Raw genomic sequence first — 18,876 nt, forward strand, 5'->3', positions numbered from 1 at the left:
GAAATGGTCAGCAGAATAAATTCAACCACAATACCTGCTGGCTCAAATCAAACAGACTCTTATCTATTAGCTTCACTAAATCTAATGTCTAAAATTCTCATGGTACTTGAAGCCCGGGCCACGAATGAGAAAATAATATTTATGCTGAACTGATTGAATTGGCTCCCTGTCCACATTTCAGTAACATGATAAAATGTGTTTCTTTGGGATTATTGAGAAAATATAAGGTGAACAAAATTGAGTGAGGTCACAAAAGTTCATAGCAGTTTCCGGAGGAAATTGTGAACACACACACACACACACACACACGCGCGCGCACACACACGCGCGCACGCACACACCCACACTCACAAACACACACACACACACACACACACACACACACTTATGAGATGTGCTATTTGATACACACATTGATTAAAGCATACTTTAATCTTGCTTGGTTTCAGGTGCCTACTTGGTGTAAAGTAGGTTGTGTCATGCAGTGGAAGGAGGGAAAGATGGAGGATTAGAGGTCGGCTGCGTCAGGGTAGTTTCTGAAAGGACATTCCGGCTGCTTCAAACCAAATCCAATTCAAAGAGTGAGAACTGTGCCAGCTTTGGGCCTCTGTTAGCTTACAGGACTCATTATACTCATTATACAGCAGCCATTTGCAATCTTCTACATTTCTCAGGTTTCTCTGTGTTCGATTCAGGCCAAATTCAACCCATGGGGCTTAACATCTACCTTTTTGCAAACACATTACTTTTAGAGTATATGCATTCTGAAATTATGTAAATACTGCAATCAATGGTTTACATTATTTCACTTTAAAAATAAATGCAGCTCTCCCCTTGAACAAACACATATTGCCACATCCACGGTTAAATTATTTGGTGAATAAATAGTTTCCCCATCACCACAGTACAGAAAAAAAAACTACAGCAGACATATTACTTCCTGATGAATATATTTCAGCATTTGACATTTGTTTTAAAGTTTTGTTTGAAGATGAAAAAAGTAATAAAACCCACACTATCTGTGAAAGTGAAGTAAATCACTCACAGTGTTTTTAATGAGTGTATTTGATGTGCTATAGAGCTAGGAGGGGAGGCTCTGTTATCTATAGTGGAGTGGGGCATGACCTCCCCAAGGTCATTTCTCCTGATTGGAGATGGAGGGGGGGGTGCTGTCAGTCTGATTGGCTGGAGGGAGTCCAGCTTTATCCAAGCCTATCAGGAGGGGGGCGGAGGCAAGCAGAGCTCGCACCTGTGTTCGTTTTTGGGAGTGCCTCCATTGTTGACAGGCCCAGGATTATTTGGGATGAGGTTGTAAAACACAAGCTATCACATGTTCTGACCTTAAACCAGACACTGCGGTCTTGTGTTGGATTTAGATCCAGACCAATATCTGGGTGGACTGATATATAGGGCCGATATTTCAATTTCTGGACCATATCTGTATTGGTAATTAAGGTGGCTGATGTAGAGGACCTATATAATAATAATAATAATAATAATAATAATAATAATAATAATAATAAACTTTATTTGTATAGCACTTTTCAAAAACAAAGTTACAAAGTGCTTTACACACAAAAAAGAAATAAAATAATACAAGATGTAGACGACAGCTTAAGGGACACATTAAAACAAAGTATATGAATAAATTAACATGAAAATAGGAGCAGCATGAAAGAGGGCCAAACAGAGGAACAGATACAGATACAAGGTTAAAAGAATATAGTAAATAACAGGATGTTAAAAAAATATAAAAATAAGAGTAGAAAAGGTATTAAGAGGCTAAAACATTAAAAACAACTTTGTAAAAATGTGTATATATATATCTTTTATTTTTTAAACTGACACCTGGGTGCTCCTAAGACTCCATCTCTACATCTAAAATGAACGTATTTCTAAATGAAAGACACAAAGTGTTATGCTAGCACAATAGGGAAAATCTATGAGGACAAGAGGAGCTCTGGCAGGTGCAAATGCAGATGAGCTATGCTTCTTGTTTTCTAATGTGTCACTAACTTACTGGCAGTGGCTTTAAACAGATCACAAGCTGAACACACAAACACCGTTTCTCTCCCTATGGAACCTAGGTCTGTTCCACAAGCTAATTTGTATTTTTTCTGGACACAGATCTGACCAACCAACTTTATTCAGTTTCCGAAGAAAATGTAATATTTTCAAAGACTGGGTAACTGACCCATCATTTAGCTTTAGCAAGCTAGTCCAAACACATTATAAAGCATTTAACCTTAATGCAACATGCTCAAAATTGAGGAAATGTGAACCAAGGGAAAAACACCCCAAATAAAATACATAACTATCAATACTGAGAAAAAATATACAAAGAAAAAAATGGTAATATAATTTGGTGCAAGTAGGGTAGTTCTGAGTTACAGTACTGAGTTACAGTCCTGAGTTACGGTGCTGAGTTACAGTGCTGAGTTACAATGCTGAGTTACTACGCTGAGTTACAATGCTGAGTTACAGTGCTGAGTTACTACACTGAGTTACAATGCTGAGTTACGGTGCTGAGTTAAAGTGCTGAGTTATGGTATTGAGTTATAGGGCTGAGTTACAGTCCATGAGTTACAGTGCTGAGTTACTGTGCTGAGTTATGGTGTTGAGTTTCAGTGCGGAGTTACAGTGCTAAGTTACAGGGCTGAGTTTCAGTGCTGAGTTTCAGTGTTGAGTTATGGTGCTGAATTACAGTGCTGAGTTATGGTGCTGAGTTACAGTGCTAAGTTACAGGGCTGAGTTACAGTGCTAAGTTACAGGGCTGGGTTACAGTGCTGAGTTACGGTGCTGAGTTTCAGTGCTAAGTTACGGTGCTGAGTTTCAGTGTTGAGTTATGGTGCTGAGTTACAGCGCTGAGTCACTGTCCTGAGTTACGGTGCTGAGTTTCAGTGCTGAGTTAAAGTCCTGAGTTTCAGTGTTGAGTTATGGTGCTGAGTTACAGCGCTGAGTTACTGTGCTGAGATGCATCTGCTAGTTTCAGGGTTGCCTTTAGAGGTTTCTGCAGGCTTCCATATCTCTGCCGGGCCTCTATAAACATGTCCTGTCGCCTACGCTGAACCATGCGCAAAGAATGCACCATCAGCAAAGAGTGCGGATTGTGAAAAGCAACATTTGGAGTTCTCCAGTGATTCCCTCTGACCACAAACACATTTCCCCAATTACGGTCTCATATTGTTTTAGACAAGGGAACCCCCCAAAGGAAACCTCCATATGGGGCCTTCGCTATTGGTAATACATTTTTCAGCCATCTGAAAGTGATTATGATCTGGAACACATTCTGAGCTCCCCTGTCCCCTGGCTGCCAGGAGGTTTAATTATTTAAGTTATTATCTAATTGCGTTTCTGTACAATATCGCTGAAGTAATTCAATCACAGTAGATGTGCACAGCTACACAGATACATTTTTCTGTTAATAAGTTAAACATGTTGACCTTGCTGGTAACAGAAACTGCCAATGGCAGGGAACAGCGCACAGGAAAAATTAAAAACAATAAATCACCAGTCACTTCTAGAGATTGCACTGCCAACATGTGCATGCATGCATTACTGTTGCAAGCTGTGCCACAAAGCTACAAAAAAACTTTTATGCGCATCTTGTGTGTGATGAATTCCAGTACACCATTATGCCAAAATCTCAGACTGTCAAAATGAGTACTGCTGACATTTTGGTTTTCTGTGTCAGGACAGGGAAAGGGCATGAACTGTGGAAGCTGGGAACGTCCATGTCAGATACAAAAACCGGAAAAAAAAACATGTTCGATGTCATTTCGGGAAAAGGAAATCAGAATAAAACTCTTACACTTTATCCAGGGTAAAATTCCAAATAATCAGAGCACATGATCTGTTATTTTAGTTTCGTTGAACAGGGTTCAAGTGGTTGGTCATTCACGGGGAGTAATAGTGGACATCCGCATGTATGGCTGTGCCAAGCTTTCCGATTGGCCAAAGGTCTATAAAATGGAGGGTCGCAGGTCTTCAGCTCCATAAGAGATTTCCTGTGGACTTAATAAGCTTCACTAAAGGACTGTGCACATCAGCAGAACCATTCTACGTTCAGGCTTATTATTTTTGGATCTTTAATTTGTAACATTAGTTTGGAATTGTTTATTTGAGCAAATTCAAACCTTCAGGCCAATCAGATGCCTTCATAAACTAACAAAGAAAACCCGTTCCTTTCTCTCTTTCTCTCTCTCGTTTACAGAAAAAAACATGGATGTCAGCAGAAGTGTACTGCACTTAATGGTCCAGATGATTTACGTCATATATTCATACACATCTCAGCAAATCTGAGCTGAAAGCTGTGGAACAATTTATTACATTTGCTCATGTGAAAAACGCTAAAGCAGAAACGGGCTGTTTTCGCCAGATGGGGAAATGCCCACCGTATGCCAAATCCACATTGGCCAGCTCTCCGTGCCAGTCAGGACAGCAGTGCCCCCCCCCCCCTTTCCAGCACACACATCCCATGCTTCAGACTCGCCCCTTCACCTCGACAGTGGAGTAGCAGTAGTAATGGTGCAGTATAGTTGTGAAAGGATAGGCTTAGCTGTGTGGTGGTATTTACTTTTGTTCACAATGCTAATTGGTGATTTGTTTGGCTAACTTTACACTTCTCCATAATAAACAGACTTCCATGCCTTCTTGGTGACATTCTTCCTGAGACCTACAGTACACTGATGTTCTCTCCTTCTGTAAATCACTCTGGATATGCATCTGCTCAGTGAAGGTAACGTAGTGTAATTTAGTCAAATGCATTTACACTGCGCATAAATCTATATTTGGTGTGTGCTTTATTTCCCAGAATGCCCACGGTTGAAATCTTAAACATTCTGCACAACTTGCCAAACTAGTATTTCTATCATCAGGATCACCACTGAACTTGCTGTTTATGGTATGAAAAACATACCCCCATTTAAGCGACAAGAAAAAAAAAAGCTACACTGCAGCTCAGCAGAATATGGGTTTGGTATCTACTGCTGGGTTTGTATCTGCGACCTAGGCAAAGGTGCTGTACCCTTGAGAAATGAACTTCAGTTATTATTTCATCATCCATACAAAATCGATCATGTTCAAAATTGGCATACGTGCGGTTGCATGCAAGAACAACCAATCAGATCTGAATAAATGTCTGTGCTGGCTTGGTTCTGACAATCTGATCCTTCACACTTAAAAACAGTCATTTAGTACCAGGATCTGGCCCCATGTGCTGCTTACATTGATTCTGTTATGACAAGCTGAGAGAAAGGCTTGATTGCAAAAACGGAGAAAACCTGACAAAGGCATCGATTGTGTCGCAATCACATGAAGCGTTTTCGTTTCATCCGAACGATTTTCAATTTATGCCGCATATAAACGAACTTTCCAGCGAGCGCGGCAATGTGATTACTGGACGTAGTCATGGAACTTGGATATAAGACAACAAATATTCAGAGTGACATATTGGAAGTGAAATGCCTATAAAAAAAACAGGCCTGCACCACATACTGAATAATCTGTAGTGCATTAATTTCAGATCGCACAACTCGAGCGAGCTCCAGCCAAGACCGACTCGGTTGCAGATGGTTTTATATCGGCGCTGACACCTTTTGGGTCTGCCCTCGTCTGAAACGACGCGTTCCGTGAGGTTCTAACCGACTGCTCCGCGAACCGAGTGACAGGTTGTCAGTGGCAACGATCGCCCCCGACGCGTTTTCAAAAGCCACGCAGAAAACACCGCCTCTGCTCACCCTGTCCCCCATCCATCAAACCGTCACGGTTCGTTTTCATGGTCGGACGTGTTTATTTTCACCGCAGAAACACGCCTAAAAAAAATGACATTTTGATTATTATTGTAAAGTAACCGCCAACACAAAAAGCACGTACATAATTATTAATAAGAATATCTATTTCTGCAGACATTAATGCACCTTCAGATCTTCTTGTCCTTAAGTGTTCCAAAAAAAATAACTGCAACAGTCCATTGAAGGAGAATACTCAAATTACTACGGACACACGTATGGGTTATATTTCTTTTCATTATTGGGCAACTATTGGTTAAAGTATCATGTGAAGATTCGCGTCAGGTTTCAACTCATAAATGGTCAGTGAACAGAGTGTTGGATTTTCTGTCCTTAGCCCAAATACTTAATGAACGGAATGAACCACAAGCCCCCGAAAAAAGATGGAAAATATGGTGCAAATGTGTGAATATCTCAGAAAACCACACCAGCATAATCACGGATAGAAGTGTGGTGGGGTGGTGAGCGCCTGGATACATAAGCAGATGACTAAGAGGGAGTAATAAAATTTACAGACAGAACAATGGCCTGGATTCAACCAACATTCATTCTTAAATTCCACTCCTGCACTTGTTAGGGCCTTCCTACCACAAACACAGTTTGCCAACTTCAGCAATCACCAAAATTAACTTTTTTGGGTTGCTTTTGGCTAAATAGTGCAATTTAACTGCATAATTCAATAGTGCTGGAAAGTTTAGAAGGCCTAAAACTTGCATTTATTCATAACTTTATTTGTAAGTTTAATGATGTTTACATGTTTGGCTGAATCTAGGACCATGCTTGGGTACCTTTTGCACAAGACACTGCCCTGAACAGCCTTGGTAAACACATCCAACTGTATATACAACATTCACATATGTATCAACATTCATTCAGCTGCTGTAAGCTACTGAGGAGAAAAGTGCCTGCATAGCAGATAAACAATATCATCAGATTAAACATTTTACTGCAGAGCAATGTAATCACTCTTCAAGATTCTCTGACAAGATGAACACTGTTGATCATACCGTTGAAAATAAAGCACACTTTCAAATATCCCTACTTACCGTACGAGGCTGGGTTCCTCATACCTGCTGCCAGTGATTTTAATACCATCATATTTAACGCGACTGATTTTAATATTGCCATAAGTAATGAGACAGCTTGGAAAAACATTTCCAGCTGGCTGAACCGCGACATATTGTATTTCAAGCGCGTCCTTTCTTAAGCACATAGAAAGGCGTTCTCAGGGTAGTTTGATGTCTGAGGCCTTTTTTTCCACAGAATCCTCTTTTTTTAAAGCAAAGTCGAGGTTCTCGGTGAAGAAACGGCTGAGCTCCCTCTCGCCACACAGCGCGCACCGCCGTTAGCGTCAGGTGGCTGGTGATGACGCGACTGGCCTGTACTGAACCGCACACGTGCGAGGCTGACCTCACAGAGCCAGGGACAATTCCACAGAGGATAAATCTGCCTGCCGAGTCACGTGACCTCCCCCTGGCCTACCCCAGCGGATCTGACTAACTGATGATACATCGCAGGACAGCTGAGGACCGAGCTTTTCCCAATATCACACAGAAAGGAGGTTGATTTGTACGTGAGAACAGGGCCAGTTCAAGCGATCGAATCAATCACACGTGAGCACGTGAGAGAATGCTGGCTGCCCGACTGACCTACAGTACAGCCCACAGCGTGAACACGGGGACGAAACGCCCCAGCTCTGCAAAGCGAGGTGAGATCTATCTCATCGCTCACACACAATCAAGGAGATAGGACTCAACATTACGCCTGTCACTTTTAAACAGGCGTACAACAATCATTCCCTGCCACAGATGTACGATTCTGCAGCTCGTATGCTATATTCCACAGTGCATTTACAAAAATTACTTCAAAAATACTGCATGTAATTTCATTGTTATTAAAGGTGTTTATTGTGATTCCACTAGAGGCACTGGTATTTCAGTTTCTACATTTAGTATTATGTAAATTTACATGAAACCCCTTTTATTAAATCCATCCACTGTTAAATATTATGGTTAGCAAGTATGTCAATAAAAATAGTTTTTAACTGTAAGAAATTACTTTGCAAAAATAACACACTGCACTTAAGACTTTTGTGTACTGAAACTACCCCACTCTGGTGTGTGAAATAAATGCCACAATCTGATGAGAGTCATTAAGAGCTACACATAACACCTGGCCCTCATCTCTGATGGGGCCTTCCCACTGAATCTGACACTCGATGCATCCTACATTACAGGCACCCAAAGGATATTGAGCTCAGGTTTCTAATACAGCACCTGATTACTGTAAACTACCAAAGTGACAGTTCTGTGTCAAAGTCCACCTTTACTGTTACTATTTTCCAAAAGGTGAGTTTGATCTGTTCTTCTGGCAGTGATCTGTGTGTGAACAGGGTCAGTCGGACAATCTATGAAACTGGAGAAAGCAATCTGGAATCACGCCACTTGTGCTGCTAGTTTGAAGCTAAGTGTGGGAGACCTGGCTGGTGGCCAGTTCTTTTTCTCAGGCCTACAGCCTGTTACAGTAAATACACTACATGGCCAAAAGTATCTGGACAACCCTTGGTCTGTGGCTGTTTTCTGTGGTTCTGGCTACGCCCCCTAGTTCCAACAAAGGCAAATCTTAATGCTGCAGCATACAATCACATTCTAGATAATTCTGTGCTTCCCAAACAGTTTGGGGAAGGACCCTTCCCTGTTTCAGCATGACAATGCCACCGGGCACACAGGGAGGTCCATATAGAAATGGTATGGTCAAGAATGGTGAGGAAGGAATTGGTTGGCCTGCACAGAGCCCTGACCTCAACCCCATCCAACACCTTTGGGATCAATTGGAAAACCAACTGTGAGCCAGGCCTAATCATCCAATCAGTACCCAGCCTCACTAATGCTCTTCTGGCTGAATGGAAGCAAATCCCTGCAGCAATGCTCCAGCATCTAGTATAAAGTCTTCCCAGAAGAGTGGAGGTTGTTATAGCAACAAAGGGTGGACCAACTCCATATTAAACGCTGATCATTTTTGATGAGTTGTTGGGTGTCAGGTGTCCACATACAATTGGCCATGTATTGTATAATCCTGCCACATTTCTACAGAAACGGTAAGGGAAAAGGAGTGCACGCCTTGCAGTGTCAGGCTCCATATGGGTGGTCAATCAGCGCTAAAGCCACCTCAGGACGGCACCCACAGCTGCTCTCCGCTGCTGCTCTCCCGTTAAACAGAGCGTGTGGCGGGAAAGGCATATCAGCGGGTCACATGTTTAAGATCGCGCCTGGGAGACACATGACTTCATTCCCCAATCAGGAACACACAGCGAGGACGGGAAACACACTTTCTGTTATCAGCAAACACAACAGCGTCCCATCAGTAAAGAGGGCTGGCTGCGGTAACTACGGCAAACAGCAGGATACAAACAGTACTGAGTACTTCCTTAAATAAAGCCACAACAGTCTCAAGTCCTAAGCCTGGTACAGGTAAACAAACTGTTACATTTGCGTAAAGTTTATTATATATTTAAGGTGGCGCAGTCCTGAAGAGGCCCGTCCTGACTGTATTGGACTAATAGCAGCTTTGATGCGTTTCCAGCAAGTGGAGGTCAAGTCTGAGTAGTGTATCTGACTGAAACGATCTCAGCTGCAGTCCACACAAAGGGAGTTTGCTCCTATCTCAGGATGAAAGCCAATAGACTGGTTTTTAACAAAAATGTAAAGACCTTGTACACTTGTTTCTCACAGCTGTTCTCACGTACTTCAAGCCCCAAGATAACAATGGTATTATTTCAAATTCCTAAATGGGAAAAAAATTCCTTTTGATGTCATTTCTAAACACAAACATCAGATGTACGACACAGGATGTTAGTTCTGTATTGATATTCACTTCAAGATCACTGACGATTGGCAGTCCACTAAATGGTCTCACTGCTGATTGGTTAAAATGTAAATGCCACACAACTTCTGAAAGCAACATTAATGCCCAGTACCAATACGCTGTCACTCCCATTAATAAACAAAGACAATTAAAATATTAAATATCTTAGTCTTTGTTCTTTAGGAGTAATAAAAGAACGTGATGACTTAAAAGAACTGCTCTCACTGGAAAGACTGAGACACTGGCAGAGTTTAATCCCGGTAAAGTATCAATCAATCAATCAATCAATCAAACTTTATTTGTACAGCACATTTCATACAGTAAGTGCAACTCAATGTGCTTCACAGAAAATAATTGCAAAGAATAATTAAAATAATTAAAAAAGAATTATTTTCAATTATAATTAAAATAATTAAAAAGAGAGAAAGGAACAAACAAATAATAATAATAACATTAATAGTAATAGTAATAATAATAACAATAAATAAATAATGAAATAAATAAATAAAATAAAAGCAATGCAAATACCTAGGTAAAAGCAATGCCAAGAAGGTGTGTCTTAAGATTTCTTTTAAAAATGTCCACAGATTCAGAAACCCGTAGACCCTCCGGCAGGCTGTTACAAAGGCTAGGACCATGATAGCTAAAAGCTGCTTCTCCATGCCTTTTTGTTCCAGCCTTTGGAACAGTTAAGAGACCAGCGTCGGAGGATCTCAGGGTTCTGCCGGGGACATACCTAAAAAGCACCTCGGATAAATAGGCAGGTGCATTGCCAATTAGTGATTTAAAAACCAATAAAAGGATCTTAAAATCTATTCTAAAACTGACAGGCAACCAATGCAGGGACTTTAAATTGGGAGTGATGTGTGCTCTCCTTCTGGTCTTTGTCAGTACGCGTGCTGCTGCGTTCTGCACAAGTTGTAACTGACCAATTCCTTTTTTTTGGAAGACCAGACAGGACAGCATTACAGTAATCAAGCCTGTTAGTAACAAAACCATGCATTATTTTTTCAGTATTAGCCTGAGATAGAAACGGTCGAACTCTAGAAATATTCTTTAAATGGTAAAAAGATAATTTTGTGACATTTCTGATGTGTGCCGCCAAATTTAAGTCTGAGTCAATAATGACACCAAGGTTTTTGACCTAGTCCTTGGTGTTGAGTGCAAGTGATTGTAATTTTACAGACAGTTTCTCTCTCTGGGCCTTTTCCCCAATGACCAGCTTTGCCACGAGACATTACTAAAGGAACCGTTTCCCTGCACAGGTCTGCCTCAGAGAGCATTCATTACAAACACAAACACCCTGACGGCACAGTCAAACAGCACAGTAAACATACCTGACATTTACCTGATGCAGTCACAATATGTTAGTCTCTGAAGAAACTGGGTCAACATACAGTAAAGCAAGTCTGACAAACATGTATTCCTCTGTTTTCAAGGTTTTAAACAAAGCCAGTTTACAATTAAAAAAATGATATATGGCTAGTTTTTATAGCACAATATATTATCTTTGAAATCTGTTCCTTGGTCTTTATGCACTGATGTGTGAGATCATGTGCACGTGCCTGGGTCTTGTACATTTCCTGCTCGTATCAGTAGGATCTCCCTGGCCAATCACAGCCTGCCCACTACTTCCACTGGATTGTTTTATGGATCCTATTCTGTCGATCACCTGACCGATACCTTGCATTCTCTATGGTTATTTTTGAATGCATGCATATTTTTGCCATTGTTAGTCTCTTGACATGCTCTCTTGAATATAAATTATATGATCATATAGGTTTGGAATCTGTTATCCTATATTTCATGCGCACTGTCTTTATATTATTTTAAGAATCCCTAACAGAGGCTAATAATGCATTTATTTTCACAATAAAGGTTTACCTTCTTCCATTCTGCTCCCGCTACGGCTGGAATGCTTTACCTTCATACAGTTACTTTATACAGAGATTCCCATGACACAGTGTAAGCCAGGACTACACGCCTGCCATCTGTCTTCCAGTGAAACTTCCCAGCAAAACCACTTTATGAGTCAGAGAGATATGAATATATGAATATGCCTCTCGTATCCCTGCTCACATGAACACTCTTGCTCTAAAATAACGAATTAGAAAAAAAAACTTTATATAGGCTGTCACCTTCAATGGAACTTCCCAGCAAAACCACTTTATGAGTCAGAGAGATATGAATATATGAATATGCTTCTCATATCACTGCTCACATGAACACTCTTGCTCTAAAATAACGAATAAAAAACTTTATATAGGTTGCCATTTTTCAGATTTCACATTGCACCCGATCCTGTATTCAAAGATGTGACAGCCTTGTGCTAGGAACTTAATAAAGGAATTAATCTGCTGAAATTATAAATTATTCTACTGACATTAAAGGTGCAGTTTGTTATAAAATACATTTCTCGATGTAAGAAAATGGATGAATAACACTACTTAGGGTGACCTGTCCCTTTAATGCAGGCTACAAAGCTTAAAAGAACATCCTAAAGTGAAATCCTGTTACAGTATTCCTACCCAGGATGCCGCAGTTAGATTATGTCACAGCACGCTAAGGCTAAAGCCCCATGGCCTCCTGCGTGGTGACAGGTAAAGATGGCCTCCTGCGTGGTGACAGGTAAAGATGGCCTCATGCATGGTGACAGGTAAAGATGGCCTCATGCACGGTGACAGGTAAAGATGGCCTCATGCACGGTGACAGGTAAAGATGGCCTCATGCACGGTGACAGGAAAAGATGGCCTCATGCATGGTGACAGGTAAAGATGGCCTCATGCATGGTGACAGGTAAAGATGGCCTCATGCACGTTGACAGGTAAAGATGGCCTCGTGCACGGTGACAGGTAAAGATGGCCTCCTGCACGGTGACAGGTAAAGATGGCCTCATGCACAGTGACAGGTAAAGATGGCCTCATGCATGGTGACAGGTAAAGATGGCCTCATGCACGGTGACAGGTAAAGATGGCCTCATGCACAGTGACAGGTAAAGATGGCCTCATGCATGGTGACAGGTAAAGATGGCCTCATGCACGGTGACAGGTAAAGATGGCCTCATGCACGGTGACAGGAAAAGATGGCCTCATGCATGGTGACAGGTAAAGATGGCCTCATGCATGGTGACAGGTAAAGATGGCCTCATGCACGGTGACAGGTAAAGATGGCCTCGTGCACGGTGACAGGTAAAGATGGCCTCCTGCACGGTGACAGGTAAAGATGGCCTCATGCACAGTGACAGGTAAAGATGGCCTCATGCATGGTGACAGGTAAAGATGGCCTCATGCACGGTGACAGGTAAAGATGGCCTCATGCACGGTGACAGGTAAAGATGGCCTCATGCATGGTGACAGGTAAAGATGGCCTCATGCACGGTGACAGGTAAAGATGGCCTCATGCACGGTGACAGGTAAAGATGGCCTCCTGCATGGTGACAGGTAAAGATGGCTTCATGCACAGTGACAGGTAAAGATGGCCTCATGCACAGTGACAGGTAAAGATGGCTTCATGCATGGTGACAGGTAAAGATGGCCTCATGCATGGTGACAGGTAAAGATGGCCTCCTGCGTGGTGACAGGCAAAGATGGCCTCATGCACGGTGACAGGCAAAGATGGCCTCATGCACGGTGACAGGCAAAGATGGCCTCATGCACTGTGACAGGTAAAGATGGCTTCGTGCATGGTGACAGGGTAGCGGGAAGCGCACGTGCGCTAGCTCCCCGGAGCTGGCTCCGCGGTGACCTCACATATATCAGCGTCTGAGCGGCGTCAGAATTACAGCTGGTTGTCAGGGGAACGCTGCAGCGGAGATATGCCGCCCTCGCGGCCGAACGCGCTGTAATGCCACGGAGCGAAGCGGAGAGGGGAAGTGGCCCTCCAGCTTCCTGCGGGCTGTGCGGAGTGACTCATCAGACTCCTGAATGCAGCCCACGGTTACACCAACCCAAAAATCAACCGGGACTAACACAGAGACGCCGCTCCACGCACTGAAAGCCATTCTCACATCTGCTATATTTAGAAACACACACGCATGTATACGCGCACCCATACACACACGTCCGCTCGCACGCACACACGCACGCACACACAGGGCTAGAGAAATTCTTACATCAATGATGATGAAATATATGAACATATACAGGTACAGATACAGAGATGCAGAAAAAGAATGTTTTCAGACGACTTAAAAGAACAAATAAGCGATCTTGGCTCTCTAGTTCATGGTTAAATTTTGAATCTTACAAACCCAGCATATACTGAATCTTCATGCCAAGGAACTTAATGTTCACAGATTGCATTAAGGAAGATGTAAAAAGAAGTATCATTAGTACAACGATGGCAGTATTATGATTAGGGATCTGGGTTTGTGACTCAAAGGATGTGGGTTTGATTCCAATTTTAAATATATGAAGTGTCTGCTACTGTAAATGCCTAAATGTATGCATGTTCCACTGTATAAATGGGGTTTTACGGCATAGCATCAAACAGCACCTGATGCTACTATGAGTCGGTTTGAACAAGGTGCCAGTCAGTCAGACTCTCTGCTCTGGAGAATGGGGTGGAGCCAAAGGACTCTATAAAGTGTATAGATAGGGGCTGAAAGGCCTTTTAAAGGTGAAGCATGCAGGGTTAAAGGGGGCTAGGACGCCTGGAGAGGACCCTGGCTCTGGCAGCTGTCCAGCCCGCTGTCTAAACGCACCGCCGAAAATGTCCCCGCCGGCGACCGGCGCGAATGGCGGTAACCGCTTATCGCTTCGGTTTCGTTAGCCCGTCCTTACTTAGCGCCGCAGCTAAACGGTAGCGGACAACGTGCTGTCCTAGCCTCGCTCGTTCTGTGCGGTCGTCCCTCGCCGAGCCTGTCGAGGAATAAGAGCTACGCGAAGCACGTCATCGCAGCAGCGCGCGAGGCCGGGGAATCTCCAGATAGCAGCGCTTCCCCGCCGGACACAAAATGCCCCGGAGAGATACGGGAGAGGCTACGGTCAGCTGGCACCGCTCGGAATGAGGCTAAACGCCGCTATCTGCCGAATATGTGACCCTGGCCTATTTTTACCGAGCGCGATGACAGCATCGTTTCCCTCGAGAGAGGACAGACCCTGTCCAGATTTCACTGTGTGGATGGTAAATATGAGCAGTAGCCTAATCAAAACAGCTCATGTGATACGGACGCGTTGAGATATTGTGGTTCGAAGAACAATTACAACAACAACAAAGCACTCCGACTACTTTTGTGTCTGTATCTGTGAACACGTTTGAACAGATCTGCTTGTGTGCTTCCAGGAGGGTGAATGTGGTTTTAAGCAGCACGTTTCTCCAACCTACACTCGTGAACAGCCAAGATGGTTCCGCTTAAAAGTGGCATATTTGAATATGTGTACATGTATGAATTTACGTGAACAAAGTGCAAAATATAAATATCTATATTATGCCACACTGATATAATCAAATGCACCATGCCCAGTGTAAATGACAAACCTGTCACAGATGATGCATTTGCTCCAGTGGCACGAGGAAGGCCTCGGTGCTGTTTCATTATTGGTTTATTAGCCGACCTGTAACCTTTGACATTTCATATGTAACATAAAAGGTTACAGCAAAAAATGGACCACCGGAAAATCCCATTGGAGAAAGAAATAAATCTTTGGATGCTGTATGAATTACTACCACAGCAACTTTGCAACTTGTTAACGGCTCACTGAGCGATTTCAGGGAAATTCCTGTAGAACTTGCTATGTTAACCTTTGTGCCAGCTCATTGAATTTAATCAGCAATGCTGCGGTGGTTTAATTCGATTGCACGACACTGTGCACAACAAAAACACAGACCTAATAAAACACACCGCGGCCTGAAACAACTCAAGTGAGCATTTTTACGCTCGCGTTATGCAGGGCGATCAGGATTCAGGCTCAAGGCAGCGAAGGAAATATGCGGCTCCATTACGGTCAATTATTTGCGGCCAAAACCCCCGAAAAAGGGCCGGCTGGACGATCGGAGCGGTTTCCCCCGACAACCGCTTCCCGCAGTTCCTTCTGAGGTGTCGTTCCTCCGATTCCGCCATGTGCACCGGCATTCCTGGTCTAATCTCTGCTTTCCTAATCTTTTCCCCAGAGGAGCACGGCTGGTGTGCGGTGGAAAATATAACAAGCAGTGGAAACTGAAACGACCCCACTGTAAACCCGTTCACACGTTCCGAATAAGCCGTTGCTGAAGATTTCATCGTGATACCGAAAACAAAAAAAACAACAAAAAAAAACAGAGACTGAACTCTTTTTTTTCTCAAAACCTGAACTCATTTTTTCCACAGAGGATGCAGTTGCCTGGGAGACGGCGGCTCCACACAAACGTAGAGCCCCTCAAACGGGCGAAAAAGGAGAAGAAGAGGAAGGCACATCTAAACAGCGACATACCTGGTGGGATGGCCCCCCAAAAATCTCCCCCTCACTGAGCAGAAGCACCCCTAAACTTCCCCCTCACCGAGCAGGAGCACGCCCCTGGTCAACCCCCCCACCCCACGCCCCCCGCCCCCTGCCCCCTGCCCCCCCAAGTCAGCACCCCCCAAGTCAGACCTCCCCCTTACCGAGCAGAAGCACACCCCGAGTCAGGCCGTAGACGTCGATCATGGCCCACAGGGGCCCGGCGGTGTGGACGCCGCTGAAGAACAGCATGGCCGCCGAGCCGTTGACGCGGTAGAAGACCCGCCCCTTCTTGTCCACCCAGAATGCGACGACGTTCCCCTCGCTGGCGAACTCCTCGGGCAGGGCCTTGCCCCAGAAGCCGGTCTGGGACACCAGGTCGGGGCAGGCGTATTTGGGCAGGCTGTCCGGGTGGATGCGGGACGGGTCCTTGGAGGTGAAGCCCAGGCGCAGGGCTCCACTCCAGCAGGGCTGCTTCTTGGTGATCTGCGGGAACACAGGAGGCTCGTCTGCGCCCCTCACAGGAAGACGGCATTCCGCTGTGATACCGAGGGCTTTGCATGCTTCCTATCAACGCACTGCACTGAGCGGACAGCTACACAGGGCGAGGGCTTGCAGCATCTTCAACACAGAATGTAGCTAATTGCATTAGCATTAGCATTTAGCAGATGCGCTTGTCCTGAGCAGCTTACACAACTTTTTACATACCATTTACACTGCATCGATTTACACAGCCGGATATATACCGATGCAATGTAGGTTAAGTACCTTGCTCAAGGGCAGTGTCCTACCTCGGGAATGGAACCTACAACCTCTAGGTTGCTTATACCCATTATACAACACTGCCATTCCATAAAATCCAAAACTAACACATTTGTAGAAGCATTACTGGTTATAGCCATGCAGAGCCGTTGTATAGCTCTCTACGAGCGGGGACGAAGTGAAGGGGCTTTCCTGGGTGCACGGAGTACACAAACACAAACACAAAACGGCCTGGGTGTCTGGACTGCACAAACACAAACAACAGAAACCCGCCGGAGTAGTAGCTGCTATTTTTGTGGCCTTATCTCCGGCAAACCACCAAAGCAACATGAGGAAACCAGCCGTGACGGGGGGAGGGGTGGGGGTGGGGGCATGTGTGGGTCGACAGGGGCAGCGCGATCCCTATCAGCAGTGGAAACTCGCAGATCTGCCGCAGCCCACACACGAGCACCACACGGGGTGGGGGGGGGGGGGGGACACAGAGCAGCGGGTTCGCGTACGAGGCAGGGTTTATTGGGGGGGGGGTACCTTGAGCTTGACCTGCTCGTGCACTGCCACGGGCCGGTTGCTGAAGGTGATGGCATTGCAGAAGCTGGCCTGCCTCTTCACGGCCCTCTGGGACAGGTCCATGACGATCTGGGAGCCCTTGGCGCTGGGGTGGAAGAGCAGGGGGCTGGCCGGGAGGGCGGGGCCGGAGGAGAGGCAGCGCTTGGGCTTGTGGCGGCATCGGTGGGAGGGGACGGGAAACGGACCGCCCAGAGTACCTGAGGGAGGAGCAGAGCAGCGGGGTAACCATGGCAGCGCTTCCATCCACAGGACTGAGCCTGACTTTGGCTGAAGACTGGAGGCAGGATGCAAGAATGACACCGCTAGTTGATTTCCGAAAATACGAAATATAAAGAAGTCTATAACTTCTGAAACAACAATGTTGACATGGTGAACAGGCCTACACAGTACTAATCACGTTTCAGCTCTCAAAAAGAAATAGTGAGTTTCTTCCAGGGCTGGAATGCCATTTCAATTTGGGTAATGAACTGAAAATGCTCATAATGTTCTATGAGCAATTTAAAACGAATGAGTTTTGAATCATTTCTTAAATTGACTGAACAGAATGGACCCCAACCCTGATTTCCTCAATGATCTGAAGCGCATGACAAAAGCCTTCAGCTGATTTTAGAAAATAAACAACACCGCAGAACCCTCAGAAGGACACAGATGGAACTCTTCTCCCCAGGATTTACCGCAATCAATGGAGATTTCAGGAAGAACGCACACAAATTACACTGCCAGATTCAGAAGGATAGTTTCATAAAATGGCTGCCGCTGGAGCGTAATTGTGAAACTGAGCAGAGTGCCAGTTCACTGTCTCCCATTCATTAAAATGACCTGCTATGTTTTCAAAATAAACTGCTTCTTCTGGTGACTGTTTTCCATTAAATTTGATTACATTTCAATTTTTGTTCAAATAAGAAAATATATTTATTTCCACAAAACATTATTGTTATTATTATTATTATAACAATAACAACAACAACAACAATAATAATAATAATAATAATACTGTTGTACTGCATGCACATGTACACTACAATTCTGTATAATCAGATGCAAAAACTGAATTCACAGAAAGTGAACAGAGAAGGATTCATAGATAATTAGACAGTAATAATTTCGCTTTTCCCTGTGAACACTAATACTGGATGAGCGTACTGTAGTGCTCCCATAGAGAGCTAAGCAGCTGAGTGAGACTCCTGCAGGACTGCAGTAGTTGCTCATCTCTCGTACCCGGCTTTGTGTTTTTGCTTTGAGACATTCGGCCAGCTTGGCACAGGCCGTGACTGAGTGGCATGTTTGAGTAGCGGACCAAACGTTCCCTCATCAGGGCTCATGATGTGATCCTCTGCCAACCGCGGGGGTTCAAGGACGGGACACAGCATTGTATCCAAGGAGGCCCGGACCATCGCTCAGTCCCCACGATCAGTGTCACAAAGCACATCCGTTTGGGATGGGAGTTTGAATCCAAACATGAAGCGAAGGACGTGGCA

At 44.2% G+C, this 18,876-nt stretch overlaps 1 protein-coding gene across 2 annotated transcripts in view; it reads right to left on the reverse strand.

The window, feature by feature from the left end:
• LOC118218476 (E3 ubiquitin-protein ligase NEURL1-like) overlaps nucleotides 1–18,876 on the reverse strand; it is a 77,216-nt gene that overhangs the window by 23,227 nt on the left and 35,113 nt on the right. For both annotated transcript variants that reach the window (XM_035401152.1, XM_035401153.1), the window contains exons 2-3: nucleotides 17,360–17,595; nucleotides 16,234–16,555 (exon numbers count right to left, since the gene is read on the reverse strand). In XM_035401152.1, the coding sequence (XP_035257043.1) occupies nucleotides 16,234–16,555; nucleotides 17,360–17,595 (558 nt within the window). The remainder of the gene's footprint in view (nucleotides 1–16,233; nucleotides 16,556–17,359; nucleotides 17,596–18,876) is intronic.

The sequence above is a fragment of the Anguilla anguilla genome, chromosome 18, assembly GCF_013347855.1.
Source record: "Anguilla anguilla isolate fAngAng1 chromosome 18, fAngAng1.pri, whole genome shotgun sequence".
Lineage (NCBI taxonomy): Eukaryota > Metazoa > Chordata > Actinopteri > Anguilliformes > Anguillidae > Anguilla > Anguilla anguilla.